At 42.9% G+C, this 15,323-nt stretch overlaps 3 protein-coding genes across 4 annotated transcripts; 1 reads left to right on the top strand and 2 right to left on the bottom strand.

Annotated features, from left to right (window-relative positions):
• Positions 1 to 599: 599 nt before the first annotated feature.
• On the bottom strand, positions 600 to 2,993 carry LOC133509470 (golgin subfamily A member 6-like protein 7). Its single transcript, XM_061836490.1, has 2 exons — positions 2,746 to 2,993; positions 600 to 2,642 (listed from the first exon to the last, which is right to left on the bottom strand). Exon 2 carries the CDS (start codon positions 2,572 to 2,574, stop codon positions 1,021 to 1,023), a length of 1,554 nt encoding a protein of 517 aa, XP_061692474.1. The 5' UTR covers positions 2,575 to 2,642; positions 2,746 to 2,993; the 3' UTR covers positions 600 to 1,020.
• Positions 2,994 to 3,888: 895 nt separating this feature from the next.
• arl6ip6 (ADP-ribosylation factor-like 6 interacting protein 6) lies at positions 3,889 to 5,675 on the top strand. The gene is made up of 4 exons (XM_061836526.1): positions 3,889 to 4,210; positions 4,482 to 4,535; positions 4,614 to 4,743; positions 4,814 to 5,675. The coding sequence occupies exons 1-4, from the start codon at positions 4,048 to 4,050 to the stop codon at positions 4,905 to 4,907; spliced, it is 441 nt and encodes a 146-aa protein (XP_061692510.1). The 5' UTR covers positions 3,889 to 4,047; the 3' UTR covers positions 4,908 to 5,675.
• A 499-nt stretch (positions 5,676 to 6,174) lies between these two features.
• Positions 6,175 to 14,891, bottom strand: slc19a2 (solute carrier family 19 member 2). 2 transcript variants are annotated; one of them, XM_061836504.1, is made up of 6 exons: positions 14,650 to 14,889; positions 9,620 to 10,171; positions 8,119 to 8,365; positions 7,852 to 8,044; positions 7,099 to 7,240; positions 6,175 to 6,821 (listed from the first exon to the last, which is right to left on the bottom strand). In XM_061836504.1, the coding sequence occupies exons 1-6, from the start codon at positions 14,770 to 14,772 to the stop codon at positions 6,687 to 6,689; spliced, it is 1,392 nt and encodes a 463-aa protein (XP_061692488.1). In that variant the 5' UTR covers positions 14,773 to 14,889; the 3' UTR covers positions 6,175 to 6,686. The 2 variants fall into 2 exon arrangements, with proteins under 2 accessions (XP_061692488.1, XP_061692496.1); XM_061836512.1 differs by lacking the exon at positions 7,099 to 7,240 and having other exon boundaries at positions 14,650 to 14,891.
• Positions 14,892 to 15,323: the final 432 nt, after the last annotated feature.

Genomic DNA, 15,323 nt, shown 5'->3' with positions numbered 1-15,323 from the left:
TGCACGTCGGAGTACGAAAATTTGGAAGACAACCTAAGAAGAAGAAAATACTATGTTCCTTTTTATCACTACAGTCCTGCTATATTGCAGATTTAGATGTGTTAAACATCCGTGTTAAAATATATCTACAATCCATTTAAAGTTCACGCTGTACTCATTTTTATTTCACACATTAAAAATATGAGCTAAAAAAATGGGTTTTAATCACATCAGAGTCCACTCGGTTCTCGAGTGCGTACTTTTGACCCGAGTCAAGTTGGTTCATTTTAACATCATTGTTGGATTACTATCTTTATGCCGATTTTATTTTTGTAGGTCTGCTACTTATTATTTATTATTCGCATTGCACAAGGACCTGCTGACCCATCCGTGACCAATGAGAATCTGACACTCATTATGATTTGATTTTTTAATTCCCCCCTAAAAACACAATATCAGGTGTCTAGGTTAAAAAAAAAAAAAAAAAACAGGAATTTGGAAAAATACCAAGAACAAGCAAGGGTTTCTGTGAATAGCAGGGGATCGGTTTCCCCATAAATCCACAAAGAAATGAATCCACAGCATCCGAACCCCAAATGTGCAGTCATATATTCTTTATCATCTGTGAAGATCTGAGCTGAGAGGAGCTGAAACGTATATAGTGCAGATGTCCACGTACAGTGTATCTGTCTTACTGTTGTTAGGAACATGTAATAATTCATTGCTGGTAGCAATTGTGCTGATGCAAAGTTATGATGGTCAATTTTTATGGTTTTGACAGTCATAACGACCCTCGAAAGGGAAATCATAAGTACCGTGTGGCTCCTGACCAACATTAGTTTGACACCGTTTTGTCCCTTTGTGGCCTTTTTTGAGGTTCATTGCTTGTGAAAACCCCTTAAATCATCGGCAAGACCTAGCAAAGGGGGGGACTGCTTTTGTGTATGGGTCAGGGGACGAGTCATAACGCCCCCCCCCCCCTTCCTCCAGTGATCCCAAAGGACGGCTACACCCTCTTCCCTTTCCTAAGAGTCTCTCCATTTACGTCCAAGTTGGCTCTGGTTTTTTCGGTCCCAATTGGAGAAGCAAAGATTTGTTGATGCCCTGGGAACGGAAGCAGGGGGCTTCTCGCTTGGCTGCACGGAGGTCTCTGAGGGGGTCCGTGTAGGGGGGCGGTGTGATGGGGAAGGGGGGCGGCACCAGTTCTTCCACAGGTTTGTCCTTCGCGGGAACGGGCGGCAAATGTGGCTGCTCAAGGTCGGCCTTGGCTGTCTTTTTGCGGGGTTGCTTGACGTCAGCGCTGGGGACGTTTTGCTCCTTGGTGGCCTTTTTGGCCGATTTGGTCTTGTCTGCAACGAGGCGCGGCAGAAGCACGCAGGCGCCGTCCCCGGCTTGCACCACGTCTTCCCAGATCTCGTCTTCGAAGGTTTTGGGTTTTTTCTCGGCAGCGTGAGCCTTCTTGCTGGCCGCCTTGGGCCGAGTGACCACTTTGTAGCGTACCATGACACGTTTGGGACGGACCTCTTTCTGGTCAATCTTGGCTTTCTGTTGAGACCTCAGCGCCGACCTCCTCAACCTTTTGTCCTCCCTTTCGCGTTGTATGCGTTGTTCTTCTTCCTGCAATCTCTTCCGATAGAAGTTTGTCTGCATCTTCTTCAAGAGCTCCTTCGGGATGCTGTCAATCTTCCCCATGAGCGCAAAAACCTGTTCCTCCACGTGTTTCATCTTCTTCAGTGGGTTTAAGAAATGACTGGAAGTCGCGCAAGAGCGGTACACTTTTGTCACCTTGGCAGTCAGCGACTCCAACTCCTTTTCAAGCTCTGCATTCCTATTTTCTTTGTAGAGTTTCACCATCTGAGAAATTTTCAAGGATGTTTTTCTCTCTTCCTCGATTTTGGCCTTGACGGTACTGATCTCCGTTCGGAGATTCTCCAGGTTCTGCTGGTTCTTCTTCCTGGTGTGTTCGAATTTTTGCTGCTGGCCGAGCAGCGCGTAGTTGTTCTTGACAGCGTAGGGCAGCAGGAACTGGTTTTGCTCTCTCAGGTTTTCCATTCGTTCCAACACCTGTTCGTGATCCGGCAGGACGTGTTGATTCGCTTGATGGTCCGAGGCAGCCAGCTTGTAAATGCTGCGTTTGTAGCGTTCGTATTTGCTCAGCGTGTCCTCGATCTCGGGGATTTCCTTCTTCATTTCCCCAATTTGCTCATTAAGCTTGTCAATTTCGGCATTTTTCATTTGTTTGTACCTGTTCATTTTGTCAAAACGGATGCCTTCCTCACCCAATTTCTTGTCTGCCATCTGCCGAAAGTTTTCATTGATTAGGTTTTGCCTCTCGAGGACGAGTTCAAGACCTTTCACTCTTTGTTCCTGGGCTAATATGGCCTCCATCAACTTCAGATTATCCGCCCTCTTGGCCGTCATGGCTTCAGCGCGTTGGACCTTCTTTTGCTCAAGGTACCGGTCAAAGTTTTCCGGTTCTGCCATCTTTGCATGAAAATTGTTTTTGTTTTTAGACGGGGTCTTGCTGTTATGGTCTTCGGATTTATTCTCCATTTTGCCAATTTGATGTACGCTGTCGGAATGTAGGTAGTCCATCCTCTGTGCCTGATGTTTGAATATCGCTGTGTTGGAAAAGGAACTGGTGGACTTGTTTTTCCAATGACCTTTGACAGAAAGCGGACATGACATCAGTGAGCACAACAGTCCATCCCTTCCAAACAATGAATGACTCATTAATTTTTTTCAAAGGTGACATCATGTACATACTCGACGATTAAAGCCTTCGTGATGACGTCACACAAATTCCGACAGATATAACGTGTTTGCATCTCATCGTCGTGCTCCAGAGGTTTCTTTTCCAATGGATTTGTGGACTTTTCATTTCATATACTACTAGTTGACTTCAATCTTGTTTTGTTTTGTTTTTCCAGCGGAATTTCCTATTTTGAAGTCTTCCTTGACACTGTTTCCTTTTGCTTTTGCTTTTATTGCTTTCATATTGTTTCGGCGTCACAGTGATCAACTGTTTAGCACAGGGGTCACCAACGCGGCGCCCGCAGGCGAATGGTAGCCCGCGAGGACCAAATAAGACGACCGAAGAAAATTTTAAAATACCTGTCATGTCTTTTCCTACAATAAATTAAAACGAAAACATTTGATGTACGTGTAATGAACTGAGTCTGAAGTTTGCCGTAAACAAGTCACGTAGCCGTTCATACGATCGGTGCTAACGAAGTAGTCCTCAGCCTCAAAAAGGTTGCTGAGCCCTGGGTTAGTACAAGCGCCTCACAGTTCTCAGGTCCCGTGTTCAAATCCAGCTTCGCCTGTGCGGAGTTTGCATGTTCTCCCCTGTGGAAGCAAACAAGTGCCACCAGGATTTGAATTTGAAATGCCATAGAAAACGGGATTTTGAATTGGAAATGTAAAGTGATCACATTTTCAATAGTTGTATTTCAGTGTAACTTTTCAATGTTAACAATTCAACCGCCTTCATTTCGCTGTCTGAAATTCACCATCTGTGCCACCAGGCAGGGTTAGTATGTGATGTCACATGACACAGAAAGCATAACTGCGGGCACCATATCTCAGTTTTTTTGCTCACAACTCACTCGTATGTCAAGGCAAAAGCCTATGTAAGATTGTTTTGTTTTACATAATTTGACCCTTGGCACACACTTTCAATGCATTATTAAAGTATTTTTATGTGATGAAAAAAACAACACTTGGTTAAATAATTTATCGTAAATACTCAAATACAAAAAAAGGGACAGTCTTCATTACTGCAGTGCAGTACCCAAGTACATATGACGAAATATACACTTTACCTGGCCCATTTTAAATCATGTTTGGCATCGAAAATAAGATCGTAATGCCACCAATGAACAGATGAGGGCAAAACTGAACCAAATGCTGTTAAGTCTGCCGGGGACTGAGAGAGAAGAAGAAGCGCACTTGTTTACGGAAGTCTTGATACAAACGCGAAAATATGATGTCAACCTGATTTGGTTTTTTTTTTTTTTTTCGAATGTCAATTTTTTTTTTAATTGAGACGCTTGTATAAAGAAGAAAATGGCGCATGTATCACACACCGGGGCAGTGCCAGGAGGAAGCTCGGTCAAACCCCCTAAAGGCTTCAAACCGTGGACTCTTGCGGTGCTGTCCATTGTTGTTTCTGCCGTAGTTGTACTTGCTTTCGGTGCTTTCTACGCACTTTTGGACCCTATTCTGCAAGGTAAACCGGAGAATTTGTGTCGGCTTAAGCAAAACCTGTGCTCCAACACTTGACGTTTACTTCCCATGGTTCCAGAGCGTGTTTGAAAGAGTTTGTGACGTATGTTTGAAAATGGATGTACTGTGTGTGCGTGTGTGCGTGCGTGCGCGTGGGTATAAATTGAGTGTGGTGTGATTAAGATTGTGCATGAGCATCCAAGAGTGTATGTGTGAGAAATACTGTGGTGAGTTAGTGTGATTGAGTGCATCCATAATATCCTTAATTCTTTCAGAGCTGCAGGCCGGCAGAGTCAAGGGAGAAGATGGGGCAGAGGTACCGATGTTAGGTGGGCAATCTTCTATTTTTGATTATGTGCCAACAAGAGTTTGTGGACATTGCAATTCTGAAACATTTTCTCTTGAAGGCTTCTGGAGTATCTTGGTTCTCTCGGTAATAACGGGATTGAGTTGCTGCGTCTTCTCATGGACGCTGACCTACCTCAACTCCTACAAACCGGGCCTGGTGCCACCAACCATTGCAACACTACTGTGCAGGTATTTAAGTCTTTTTCAATCAACTGTCAAATGGTACAGAAACGTGAGTTATCTCTTTGTTTGGTTCCAGTGAGAAACCCCAACAAGATTTGCTCTTGGATTATGGCGTCGCGCTCCTTAACGGCTGCATGGCAACGTTTACCGTCATCTGGAGCCTGAGATGAATTCATTCTGCGTTTGTGTCCAACTATGGCGATGCCTGTTAAACAACAATGAACTATTAAATTTGATCTTTGTGAAATGTTTTATTCATGTCAAAAATACATGTCAAGTATTTTACATTGTCACCAAATTCCAGTACAGTGTGTGTACGTGTATATTTTATATATATATATATATATATATATATATATATATATAAAAATTTGTAGAACGTTTCAGAAAACTCATGTCCTGTATATAGATTTTCATAGTGCTGTGGAAAAGTGTTTGGTGTTTGTCACACCTAAATGTTTTCCAGTATCAACTAATTTAAAGTTAATACAGGTACACACAAAATGCAGTTTTAAAAAAAAAAATCCAACTCTTAAGTGACACTGTGAAAACATGACCACGTCAGGACTATGACGAGGCCCCTCCATAGTCTTCAGTTTGTTTTCCGTCAGTCATACAGAATTGGACTTGCTGGTGTGTTTTGGATTATTGTCCTGCTGCAGGACCCAAGTTCGTTTCAGCATGAGGTCACAGATGGCTGGATGGTGTTAGTTTCACACCAGATGGGATGCACATCTTGCAAAAAGTTATTTTGTCCGACCAGAGATTTTCCCCAAATGTCTTCAGGTAAAATTGAGACAAGCCTTTATGTTCAACAGTGGTTCTCATCTTGGAATTCTGCTATGTGCGTCATTTTTTGCTCAGCCTTTCTTATGTTGGAGTCATGAAGACACCTTAACTTTTGGTCAGCTGGCCAGTCCTATAAAGATTCACCACTGTTCTGCATTTTTTCATTTGTGGATAATGGCTCACATTGTGGTTCAGTGGAGTCCAAAAGCTCTAGAAATGGCTTTATATCGTTTTCCACACTGAGCTCAATGATGTTCTCATTTGTTCCTGAATTTCTGTAACACAGCAAGATTTCTAGCTTTTGGGGTCTTTCACTTTATCATGCAGGTTCTATTTCTTGATTTTTTTTTTTCTTGATTAAGAACAGATGTGGGAGTATCAGGCCTGAGTGCAGAGAAATTGAACTGGAGTATGATAAACCAGTCATGTTTTAATATGCTTTTCTGTACACGGCCATGTAGGTCTAGATTTTCTTTCCCCCAGTAATAACATTTAAAGAGTGAATTTTATGTTTAAAAAAAGAAATCCGGAAGGGGGCAAACACTTTTTCACACCACTGTAGGTAGGTTGGTAGGCTCTCATTAATAGAGAAACAACCAATGAAGTGAAAACAAAAAACCTGACAGCACGATAGAGATGGAATTCAAGTACATTTTAATTGTAACCTCAGCAAGTAAGAAAAAAAAACTACAGTAACCGAAAATATTTATCTTCATTCATAATTCTGTTCTGAAGCTCTTAATAGTGCACGTGTACAAAAATACACTCCAAACATTTCATAACCAAATATACAGTAGTAAATGCTATACCATCTTTGGCTGTGACTAGTAATTTTAGCCACACAAAAGATATTGAATGTGTTCATATTAAAAAAAGAATGAAGGAGGAAAGCATGAGAAAGTACACATACAGTATTGCTTTCAAGTCTAAGGCCTCAAATTGGCTGATACAACATTGAAGTACACGGGACACTGTATTTAGGAATAGCACATTTTCATATCAGTGGTGTCAGTTTAATACTGAAACCTATGATCGCGTTTCGTGACTGGCAGAAGTGCTTAGGCAAATGTAAACAAGCCAAAAAAAAAAAAAAAAGACCTAAGACGGTACAGTGTGTTGTATGACCTACAATAGACTGTCAAAAAAAATAAATAAAAATATTACGTGCTGTCTGATTCTACTGGACTTCTGGACAGGACCTCTTGGTCAGAATTCCGCCTCGTGGACAGTTTCCAAAGCCCGGCGAAGAGGAACACAGTAGAGATGGCAGCAAAGTAGCCGCCGTAGACGTAAAACTGATGAAGAAGGCATCAACCACAATGTAAGCATGCAGCACATACATGTAACAAAGTAATGGTCCCGTGTGTGGTCCCCCCCCCCCCCCCCCCACAGCAATCTGTGAATATGTGAAGTCCCAAAAGCGAACACTGCGCACACCGAAGGGTTCGCTGTACCCTCAGCGCAGTTCTACGTCACTGCAAACTACCACCACAAAACAAGACGTGTCCCGTCGGTTCAGGTGTACCGAAAAGTTTTGCTATCATTTGGTCAGAGCGAATCCCAATTTTTCACCTGAGTGAAGACATCCAATCCCAGGCCGGCCGAGTCCACCACCGCCAGCGTGAGCAGGGACTGCAGCAGCAGGGCCACAAAGGTATTGACGCCGAATACCAAAGCGTAGCGCTGCATGTCAAGACTGGAAGCTACTTGATAACTGGGGGACGACACAAATATCATCAAACCCATGTGGTAAATATTCTAGTAGTTCTTCCGGGTTCAAGGACATACTTTAGGTCCAACTTAGGTCCTTGGACCAATGAAGAGGACGTCTGCATTAAGAGCGTACACAGAAATTTGACACTGAGAAATAAGAGCACATCGAAGAATTCTTGTCCAGTCAACCTTCATCTACACTGTTGTCTACAAACGAACCACTTTGCTTTTTTCCCCCCTATTTGCTGAAAATCTTGAACTATTCCGGTATTTCTGTGCTCTCCCCGTAGCGCCCTGACTTGTCACCAAAGCGAGTGTCCAATTAATGTTGCATGTTTTGACGATGTGGGAGGGAACTGGAGTGCCCGGAGAAAACTCACACAGACACGGGGAGAATATGCAAACTCCACACAGGCGGGTCTCGGATTGAACCGGGGACCTCAGAACTGTGAGGTCAACGCTTTACCAGCTGAGATGTGTACTACTTTTGAATTATTAATTAGACTCATATCTCAAAAAACACATGAAGTCCAGTCACTCAATTCTCAAAGCACGGGTATACTGTACTTGCAGAAAGAGGCACGACATGGCACGACCACTCTCGGTACTTACGTGGCGACCGTGATCAGCAGCATGTAGGTCGCTCTGAAAAGGACGTAAGCGCCGTAACACGGCCAGATGCTCTTCAGCGTTACCATGACGATCACGCATGCCGCCATGAGGAGCGAAAGGCCGCACAAGGCCAGCTCTCCCCACACGGTCCAGCGCACAGGGAGGTGGCCCACCAGGAGAGCAGCCACGGCTCCTGAAGTCACCCCCCACAGATTACAGCGGACCGATTTGAACGTTGGCAGGAATGTGACGGGAATGCTTCCGTACCGAGCAGTGTCGACAAGGTCTCCACGTAGCCGTTGTAGATGTCGTAGCCGCTGGAGGGCCGGATGTTCTCCCACAGCGCCTGGCCGTAGTTGAGCACCTGAAAGTATCCGCACGTGGCCAGCGCCCACCAGAGGGACCACGCCAGCAAGGGCCCTCGTCTGTAACAGTGCAGGAAGTCTGACAAGAGCATCTTCAAGACTGCATGGAGACCGCAGCTTGAATTGGTCTCCTCAGAGGACGGCGACACCTAATTGAGAGACGACGGACGAAAGGCAGGGTGACCGCCACATTTATCCTTTCTCACCCACAATAGGTAAAAAAAAAAAAAAAAAATAAAATCCCCTCTTTAGAACGATCATAAAACACTATAAATACAGTACTTTTATACCTACACTTCAAACACAGCATTTCTAGATCTTTTTTAGACTCTTGTCTGACAGAGTCTTTTAGTGATTGCTTGTTTGAACAAGTCAGGAGGTAATCGGGCTTGGGTGTTGTCAGTGAAAATGAATCAAAAAATTGTGACAAACCACAATTAAGTCATGATTCAAAAAGAGGGTAATTCATTATTTTGACACAGGGCCAGGTACTTTTTTCTGCCTTAATAAATGACAATCAAAAATAGCGTTTTAATTTCACTCTGGTTTACATTTGTCTGATGATCTTAAAGTGGGGAAATTACACCAAAAAAGTGTTTTAAATGGAGAAGGGGGCAGGGCGGGGGGGGGGGGGGTCTGCACGGTAAAGCGTTGGCCTCACAGTTCTGAGGACCCGGGTTCGATCTCGGCCCCGCCTGTGTGGAGTTTCCATGTTCTCCCCGTGCCTGTGTGGGTTTTCTCCAGGCACTCTGGTTTCCTCCCGGATACCAAAAACATGCAACTTTAATTTGAGACTCTAAATTGCCCCGAGGTGTGATTGTGAGTGCGACTGTTGTCTGTCTCCATGTGCCCTGCGATTGGCTGGGAACCAGTTCAGGGTCTACCCTGCCTCCTGGCCGTTGACAGATGTGATAGGCTACTACACTCCCCGTGACCCTCGTGAGGATAAGCAGCAAAGAAAAGGGATGGGTGGATGTATGGATGGATGGATAAGGAGGCCAATATTTTTTCATGGCACTGTAAGTTCCTTCCTTGACATCAAGATGCTACTTGATGATCCCAAAGCAAGACTTTTATTAGATGAGATCAGATATGGCTTTGGGCTGAGCATAAAAACAAATGTGTGGGGGTTTTTTTGCAAACAAAGGCTGATTGTTACCTCCCAAAAAATAATTTGGATGCAAATGCACAATCTTGAATCTCCATGGTAACAGGCACTGTCTGCATGCGCACGTGTTTTTAGTGCCTTTTATCGAAATCATCTAATCTGTAAAATTTTGTTTCAGTGTTTGGGATCATAATTTGTACTATATTTATGGTTTAAACTATTAATACAGACAATTCTGAACCTTCTTAGGGGGTGTTCAGCCCCCTATCTCCCTTGACAGTAGCATCAGACTCACAATAGAGATGTCCTCGTTGTCCATCGGGACTTTGTTGTCAACTTTCTTGATTAGGGCACCGTTGCAGTCACACTGCCTCTCTTTCACCCCCTCGCGTTTCTTGTGGAAAAACAAGCTCCTCTTGGGCATAGGAAGAAACCACGGCGGGACAAAGGCGACGACAGCCGACCCGAGCGTGACCCACACGAGGTGTACCAGTTTGACCTCGGCCACGGTGAGGAGGAGCTGGCCGGCCAGCGAGCCCGCGGCCGAGCCGAAGAGCGCCACGCTCCGGCAGTAACCCGTCACCCTCCTGTAGTGCTCGGGCTCGACCACGCTGTAGATGTACGAGAAGTAGGCCACCTCCGAGGCTGTGGCGAGGCCGAAGAAAAACTCCAGCAGCTGCATGGCCTGAAGGCCGCGTGCTTTGAGCAGCATCACATAGGTGACCACAAAACTAGCGGCCTGCAACACCAACACAGGCTTATAACACAGGTAGTCAGTGGCCAGGAAGACGGGGAACAGCAACGCCAGATAGGAGTAGGTCCAAATCGGGTAGATTTCGCTGACAACCTGCACAAAGCAAAAGACAGACAATGACATTCGACTCGTTTCAATATTCAAAACAAACGAAAACAAAAAGACATTACCCACAATTGTGAATTTAACGTGATTAATCTCTACTTTACCACTGTGCTGTTTTGTTTTTCCGTTTATCCTGCTTTTCCCCTTTTAATTTAATCTTATTCATTATTTATTTGCCCCTGAACAGCAACAAGGATTGTATGACTACAATACTGTGGCACTGTTTTGCTGTGGCACCGAATAACAAAAGCTCTTTCTCAAGGTACGTGAAGTAATTTACGATTGACCACGAATTCCAAAGGAATTAGCATTTGGTTTTTTTGGTAGGGATTACATTATTTGTCCACTATGAGAGGGATATAGGAGAGGTAAATTATTTTTTTTCCACATCAATTGCATCTTTTTTTAAATGTTGTTATATTACAGGTTTATTCCAAAAGCCTCCACAAAACAACTAATCTTAAATGCAAGCATGCATTGTGTTCCAAACTTTAGAGAAGGTCAAATTAAGTTCACCTGAAAAGGGCTACAGTGTATTTCACGTTCATCCTGAACCTTCACCCTGAAGTCCAATATCTCAAACTTTTTATGAGTACTGCAGGTCTACGGGGAGCCCAGACACCCTGCGGAGTGAAACTTCATCCACTTGTATCTGTGATCTTATTGTTTTACCCACGAACTAAAGCTCATCCTTGACCCAGAGAGGTCACGTCACTCTTTTTCCAACAGTGAGGATCCTGCCCTCAGACTTGGAGATGCGATATTTTTCATGACTATTGTTTTTTTTTTTTTTTGTCAGCTGCATTTTCAATAAACATCACAATAAAAACACTCACAGAGAAAGTATTTGCAACTACCCTGCTGGACAGCAGTACTGGTTTAGCCTTAAAAGGCAAACAGATCCATGGTTCTGCATGACCTTGCATACTGAACAGGACATACTGTATTATTTTTATTTCTTTTATCATTGGAGCCTGTTTGGGTTCGTGATGAAGATATCACACAGAAATTCCAGGCACTACAATGCAGAAAGAGTAAAGCAGTGTCTATTCTTGCTCCATGTGCGCATGCATTTTTCAGTGCGTGTATTTTACGCCAGGCACCTTGATGGGTAGCTAAGGGGTCCCAATAAAGAGTTTGGTTTTTTTTTTGTGTGTTATTCGAGGAAATTATAATTATTGTTTTTTGGGTTTTTTTGTATACACAGTAGAGATTGTGTCACTGTTCAACCTCAATTGAACAAATCCCGATTTAACATTTAACAAAAGTAATGGACCATCTGGGCCAAAGGCGTCAAACTCAAGGAGCGGGGCCCTGATCCGGCCCGCAGTGTGATTTTATGTGGCCCGAAAAAGCAAATCATGTGCATCAACTTCTGTGATTTTTGATCTAATCTGAACCAACATTTCAAATTGTCAAATCACAAATGATAACGTTGAGATATTGCTAGCATTGTTGTGTTACCAATCATCTCTAATAGTTAAAAACCAATTACAGTCCCCTTCATTTCTGATTCCAAAACTAGTTCATAAATTTCACGTGTCTATATGAGGCAGTTAAAGATTTTTATAACGGTCCTATGACTACAACGTAGCCTGCGACAAAAATGAGTTTGTCACCCCTTGTCTGGGCAGAACACGTGTCCAAAGATAGCTTCCAGTTGTCACTTAAACCGGGGTTGACAAAGTATTTGACTTCCAGAATTGCCTGCTGTTATGTACCGGCGCCACGGCTCAATATAGGCAGAGAATGGGACACACCTATAGTATGTCCGGGTCACATATATACAATTCGACTAGATCCAGCCTACGTAGCTGCCATGTTGAATGCAGCGATGTTTCCGAGCAAAATATTGACTGGCGGCCACAATGTCAGCAGTTTCATATAATGTCGCATAAAGCTCTGCAAAGAGAGAGGAGCATGTGAGCAAAGTTGCTATTTTTGGGTACAGTTAAAAAAAAAAAAATAAGAATCCTCAATCAGTTTGTTTGTGGCATTGGCTCTTATCGGATTTGGACACCAAATTTTTTGCAGCACATGATGTCCCCCACTACTGACTGTCCCCACCAAGAAGACCAGCATGGTAAGTTAGGATACAATTTTAAACTCGTCAAAATTCAAACGGTGAAAAATATGCTGAAGCTATGTCTCAACAATTCGCCACTATATTGTTATAAGTCTTTCCATATGTTTTCAGCACTTGCATATTTGATGTATTTCGAAAGAAAACATGGACATCTGCTTGGAGCCCCTTTCAATATAAAGTAATGGAGAATTGGCTTTAAGTGACAACCGCTGCCTCTATGAATCTGTTAAATCAATCTTCCACTCAAATACATTTAGTTAGCGTTTTACAAAAAAACTAAGCCTTGCTCCGCCCATTTCTTGGTAAAACGTGTCACTTCCGTGGCGTCACTTCAGCTACAACATTTTCGTACCACCGAGTGATGCAGCTTGGTCAAAGAATCCATTCATTTTCCATACCCCTTATCCTCACCTACCCCAGCAGACTCTGGCCGGGAAGCAGGGTTCACCCTGAACTGGTCCCGAACCAATCGCAGGCACACATCGACAAACAACCATTTGCACCGACAGTCAATTTAGAGTCTTCAATTAACCTACCATGCATGTTTTTATAATATGGGAGGAAACCCGAGTCTCTGGAGAGAATTTCTATTTTGATATATATTCTTCAAACTCTGCGAAAAACAAGTCATGATAACAATATTCGATCGTGACTTCTTTTAAATACTTTCTTTTATACTACAAGTGAGTTCCATATCTAATTGTGTGCGTCACACTGCCCCTCAGAGGCCAACACGGGCACAGCAGACACTAATTGTCAATAAAAGTAAACCCCAGTTGCATCGAGTTAAATATATATTTTTGGGGATTTCATAGTTGTGTTATTTTTCACCATTTCCTAATTTAATTTATTGTATTCAATTGGGCGGCACGGTGGCGCAGCTGGTAAAGCATTGGCCTCACAGTTCTGAGGACCCAGGTCCAATCTCGCCCCCACCTGTGTGGAGTTTGCATGTTCTCCCCGTGCCCGCGTGGGCTTTCTCCGGGCACACTGGTTTCCTCCCACATAACCAAAAACATGCAACATTAATTCGACACTCTAAATTCGGTGTGATTGTGAGTGCCGCTGTTTGTCTCTATGTGCCCTGGGATTGGCTGGCAACCAGTTCAGGGTGTACCCCGCCTCCTGCCTGTTGACAGCTGGGATAGGCTCCAGCACTCCCTGCGACCCTCGTGAGGATAAGCGGCAAAGAAATTGGATGAATGCATTTATTCAATTGTAGTACATTCTTATTTGTGACATTACTTTATGTAAGAATAAATGACTCAATTTTTTTCCTCATATATATTGTTGGCAATTGTGGTTCTTTGAGTATTATCACTTCATAAGGTCTTTTCTAATATTCCATACTTAAGTATAACGTGTTTATTGTTGATATTAGATTGGCCCATTGTCAGTATTGGTCAGAATTCAAGGCTGCAATATCAGTATCGGATGGAAGTGAAAAAGTTGGATGAGGACATCCTTCGAAAAATCCAGCTACATGTTCAAGGAGCTGATAGGCTTAATCGGCATTGTGTTGCCTCCTCCAATAGTAGCTTAGGTCAAAATGACTTTTTTTAAACGAAAAAAAACTTCCATAGAGCAGGTTTTATTTTGAAAAGGGAGCAGATGGAAATTAACAGGAATTTGAGGGAAGGAACGGGGTTGAAAAAAAATTGGAATTCATAAAAATGAAGGTTACCTTTTAAAAGGTAAGTACTTAGTTACTGTAAACGCAGTTGTTGCCGAAATTATGTTTCATCATAATCCTACATGAAACTATCACATTTCAGGCAAGTACTGTACAGTTGAGTTCAAATGGAGAGGCTATGCTTGAGAAGTTTGAGGAAAATGCTTTTTAATTTACGTTTGTGGAGGAAGAGGGACTTTTTTCATATATATTTATCCCCCTGAATAGGGACTCGACCTTTATTTTTTGGATGGAATTTGCTTTTTTGTTATTTTTTTAATTGGTTGCGTCGGAGGGGATAAGTAAAGCAAACCATTATTTTATTTTTTTGTGAGAGTTCTTGCATATATTCACATTGAAATTGTGACATTTTCAGCTGTAATTTCCCATCCCTTTGCGACCCCACGCGTAGAATTTTGAGGTTGAAAAATAAATGTATGCATTTCGCAGAACCGGTGTCGATGTGAGTCGTTGTGAATACTTTACAAGTTCACTGAAATTACCAATGGCGTAAACTAGAATTAGGCAATATGCTTTCAACATTACTGAATCAACTAAGCCAAACAGAGGACGTTTCCTAAATAACAAAACTTGGTTGACATCTGTCGAGTTAAACAACAAGCAGTCCAGAAATAAAAAGTAATCGTAATGTCCGGTGGTATCCGCGTACTTATATGATACGGAACCGAGCTCGGGTCGCGTCCTCACCTGCGCCTCCGTCAGGTTCTTGTCTGGTCCCATCAAGTAAGCGGTAAGGAAAGGTTCTGAGGGCCGCAGGTTGGAAAATAAGCCATAGGCGCACAGGCACACGGTTGAGTACAACACAGACATGTTGTACGCAAGTTAAACGACCTCCACATCCACATCGGTTGACTCCACGCACCCGTGCGGTGGCGGCACAACTTCTTCTTCGTTGGTCATTGATGGAAGAGTTTACATTTTGGCACAATGCCGCCGCGTTGTGGTCAAAGTATGAAGCGACGCGGAGAACAGAAAATATCATATTTACATACAATAAACAATGTAACTCGATGTGATAGAAGTGATCCATGAATATTAAAACACCTTGCAGCTCTTAAACTACGCTCAGCTCACCCTCAAAAGGCTTTCTTTTTCTCCTGCCCTTTCTGTTTAATAATCAATGTACGTATCAAATATAAATTACGTTTTGAATGAGTCATTTTGTGGATGATTCCTTGCAAGTGTTAAAACATTCCTTGTATCAGAGAAATAACGCAAAGAAAAGTAGTGGTGGCTTTCAACATACATGCAACCTTGTAGCCATCTAGAGGAAAAGTTTGATGCTGCGTAAGGAAAGTAAATCGCTTCTACTTTAGTATTTATTCAACGTTTTTGTGCAACCTTGCTACTCATCAGAAAAT

The sequence above is a fragment of the Syngnathoides biaculeatus genome, chromosome 2 (assembly GCF_019802595.1).
Source record: "Syngnathoides biaculeatus isolate LvHL_M chromosome 2, ASM1980259v1, whole genome shotgun sequence".
NCBI lineage: Eukaryota > Metazoa > Chordata > Actinopteri > Syngnathiformes > Syngnathidae > Syngnathoides > Syngnathoides biaculeatus.
The sequence above is the reverse complement of the archived record's forward strand: the minus strand, read 5'-3'. Positions and strand labels throughout refer to the sequence as shown.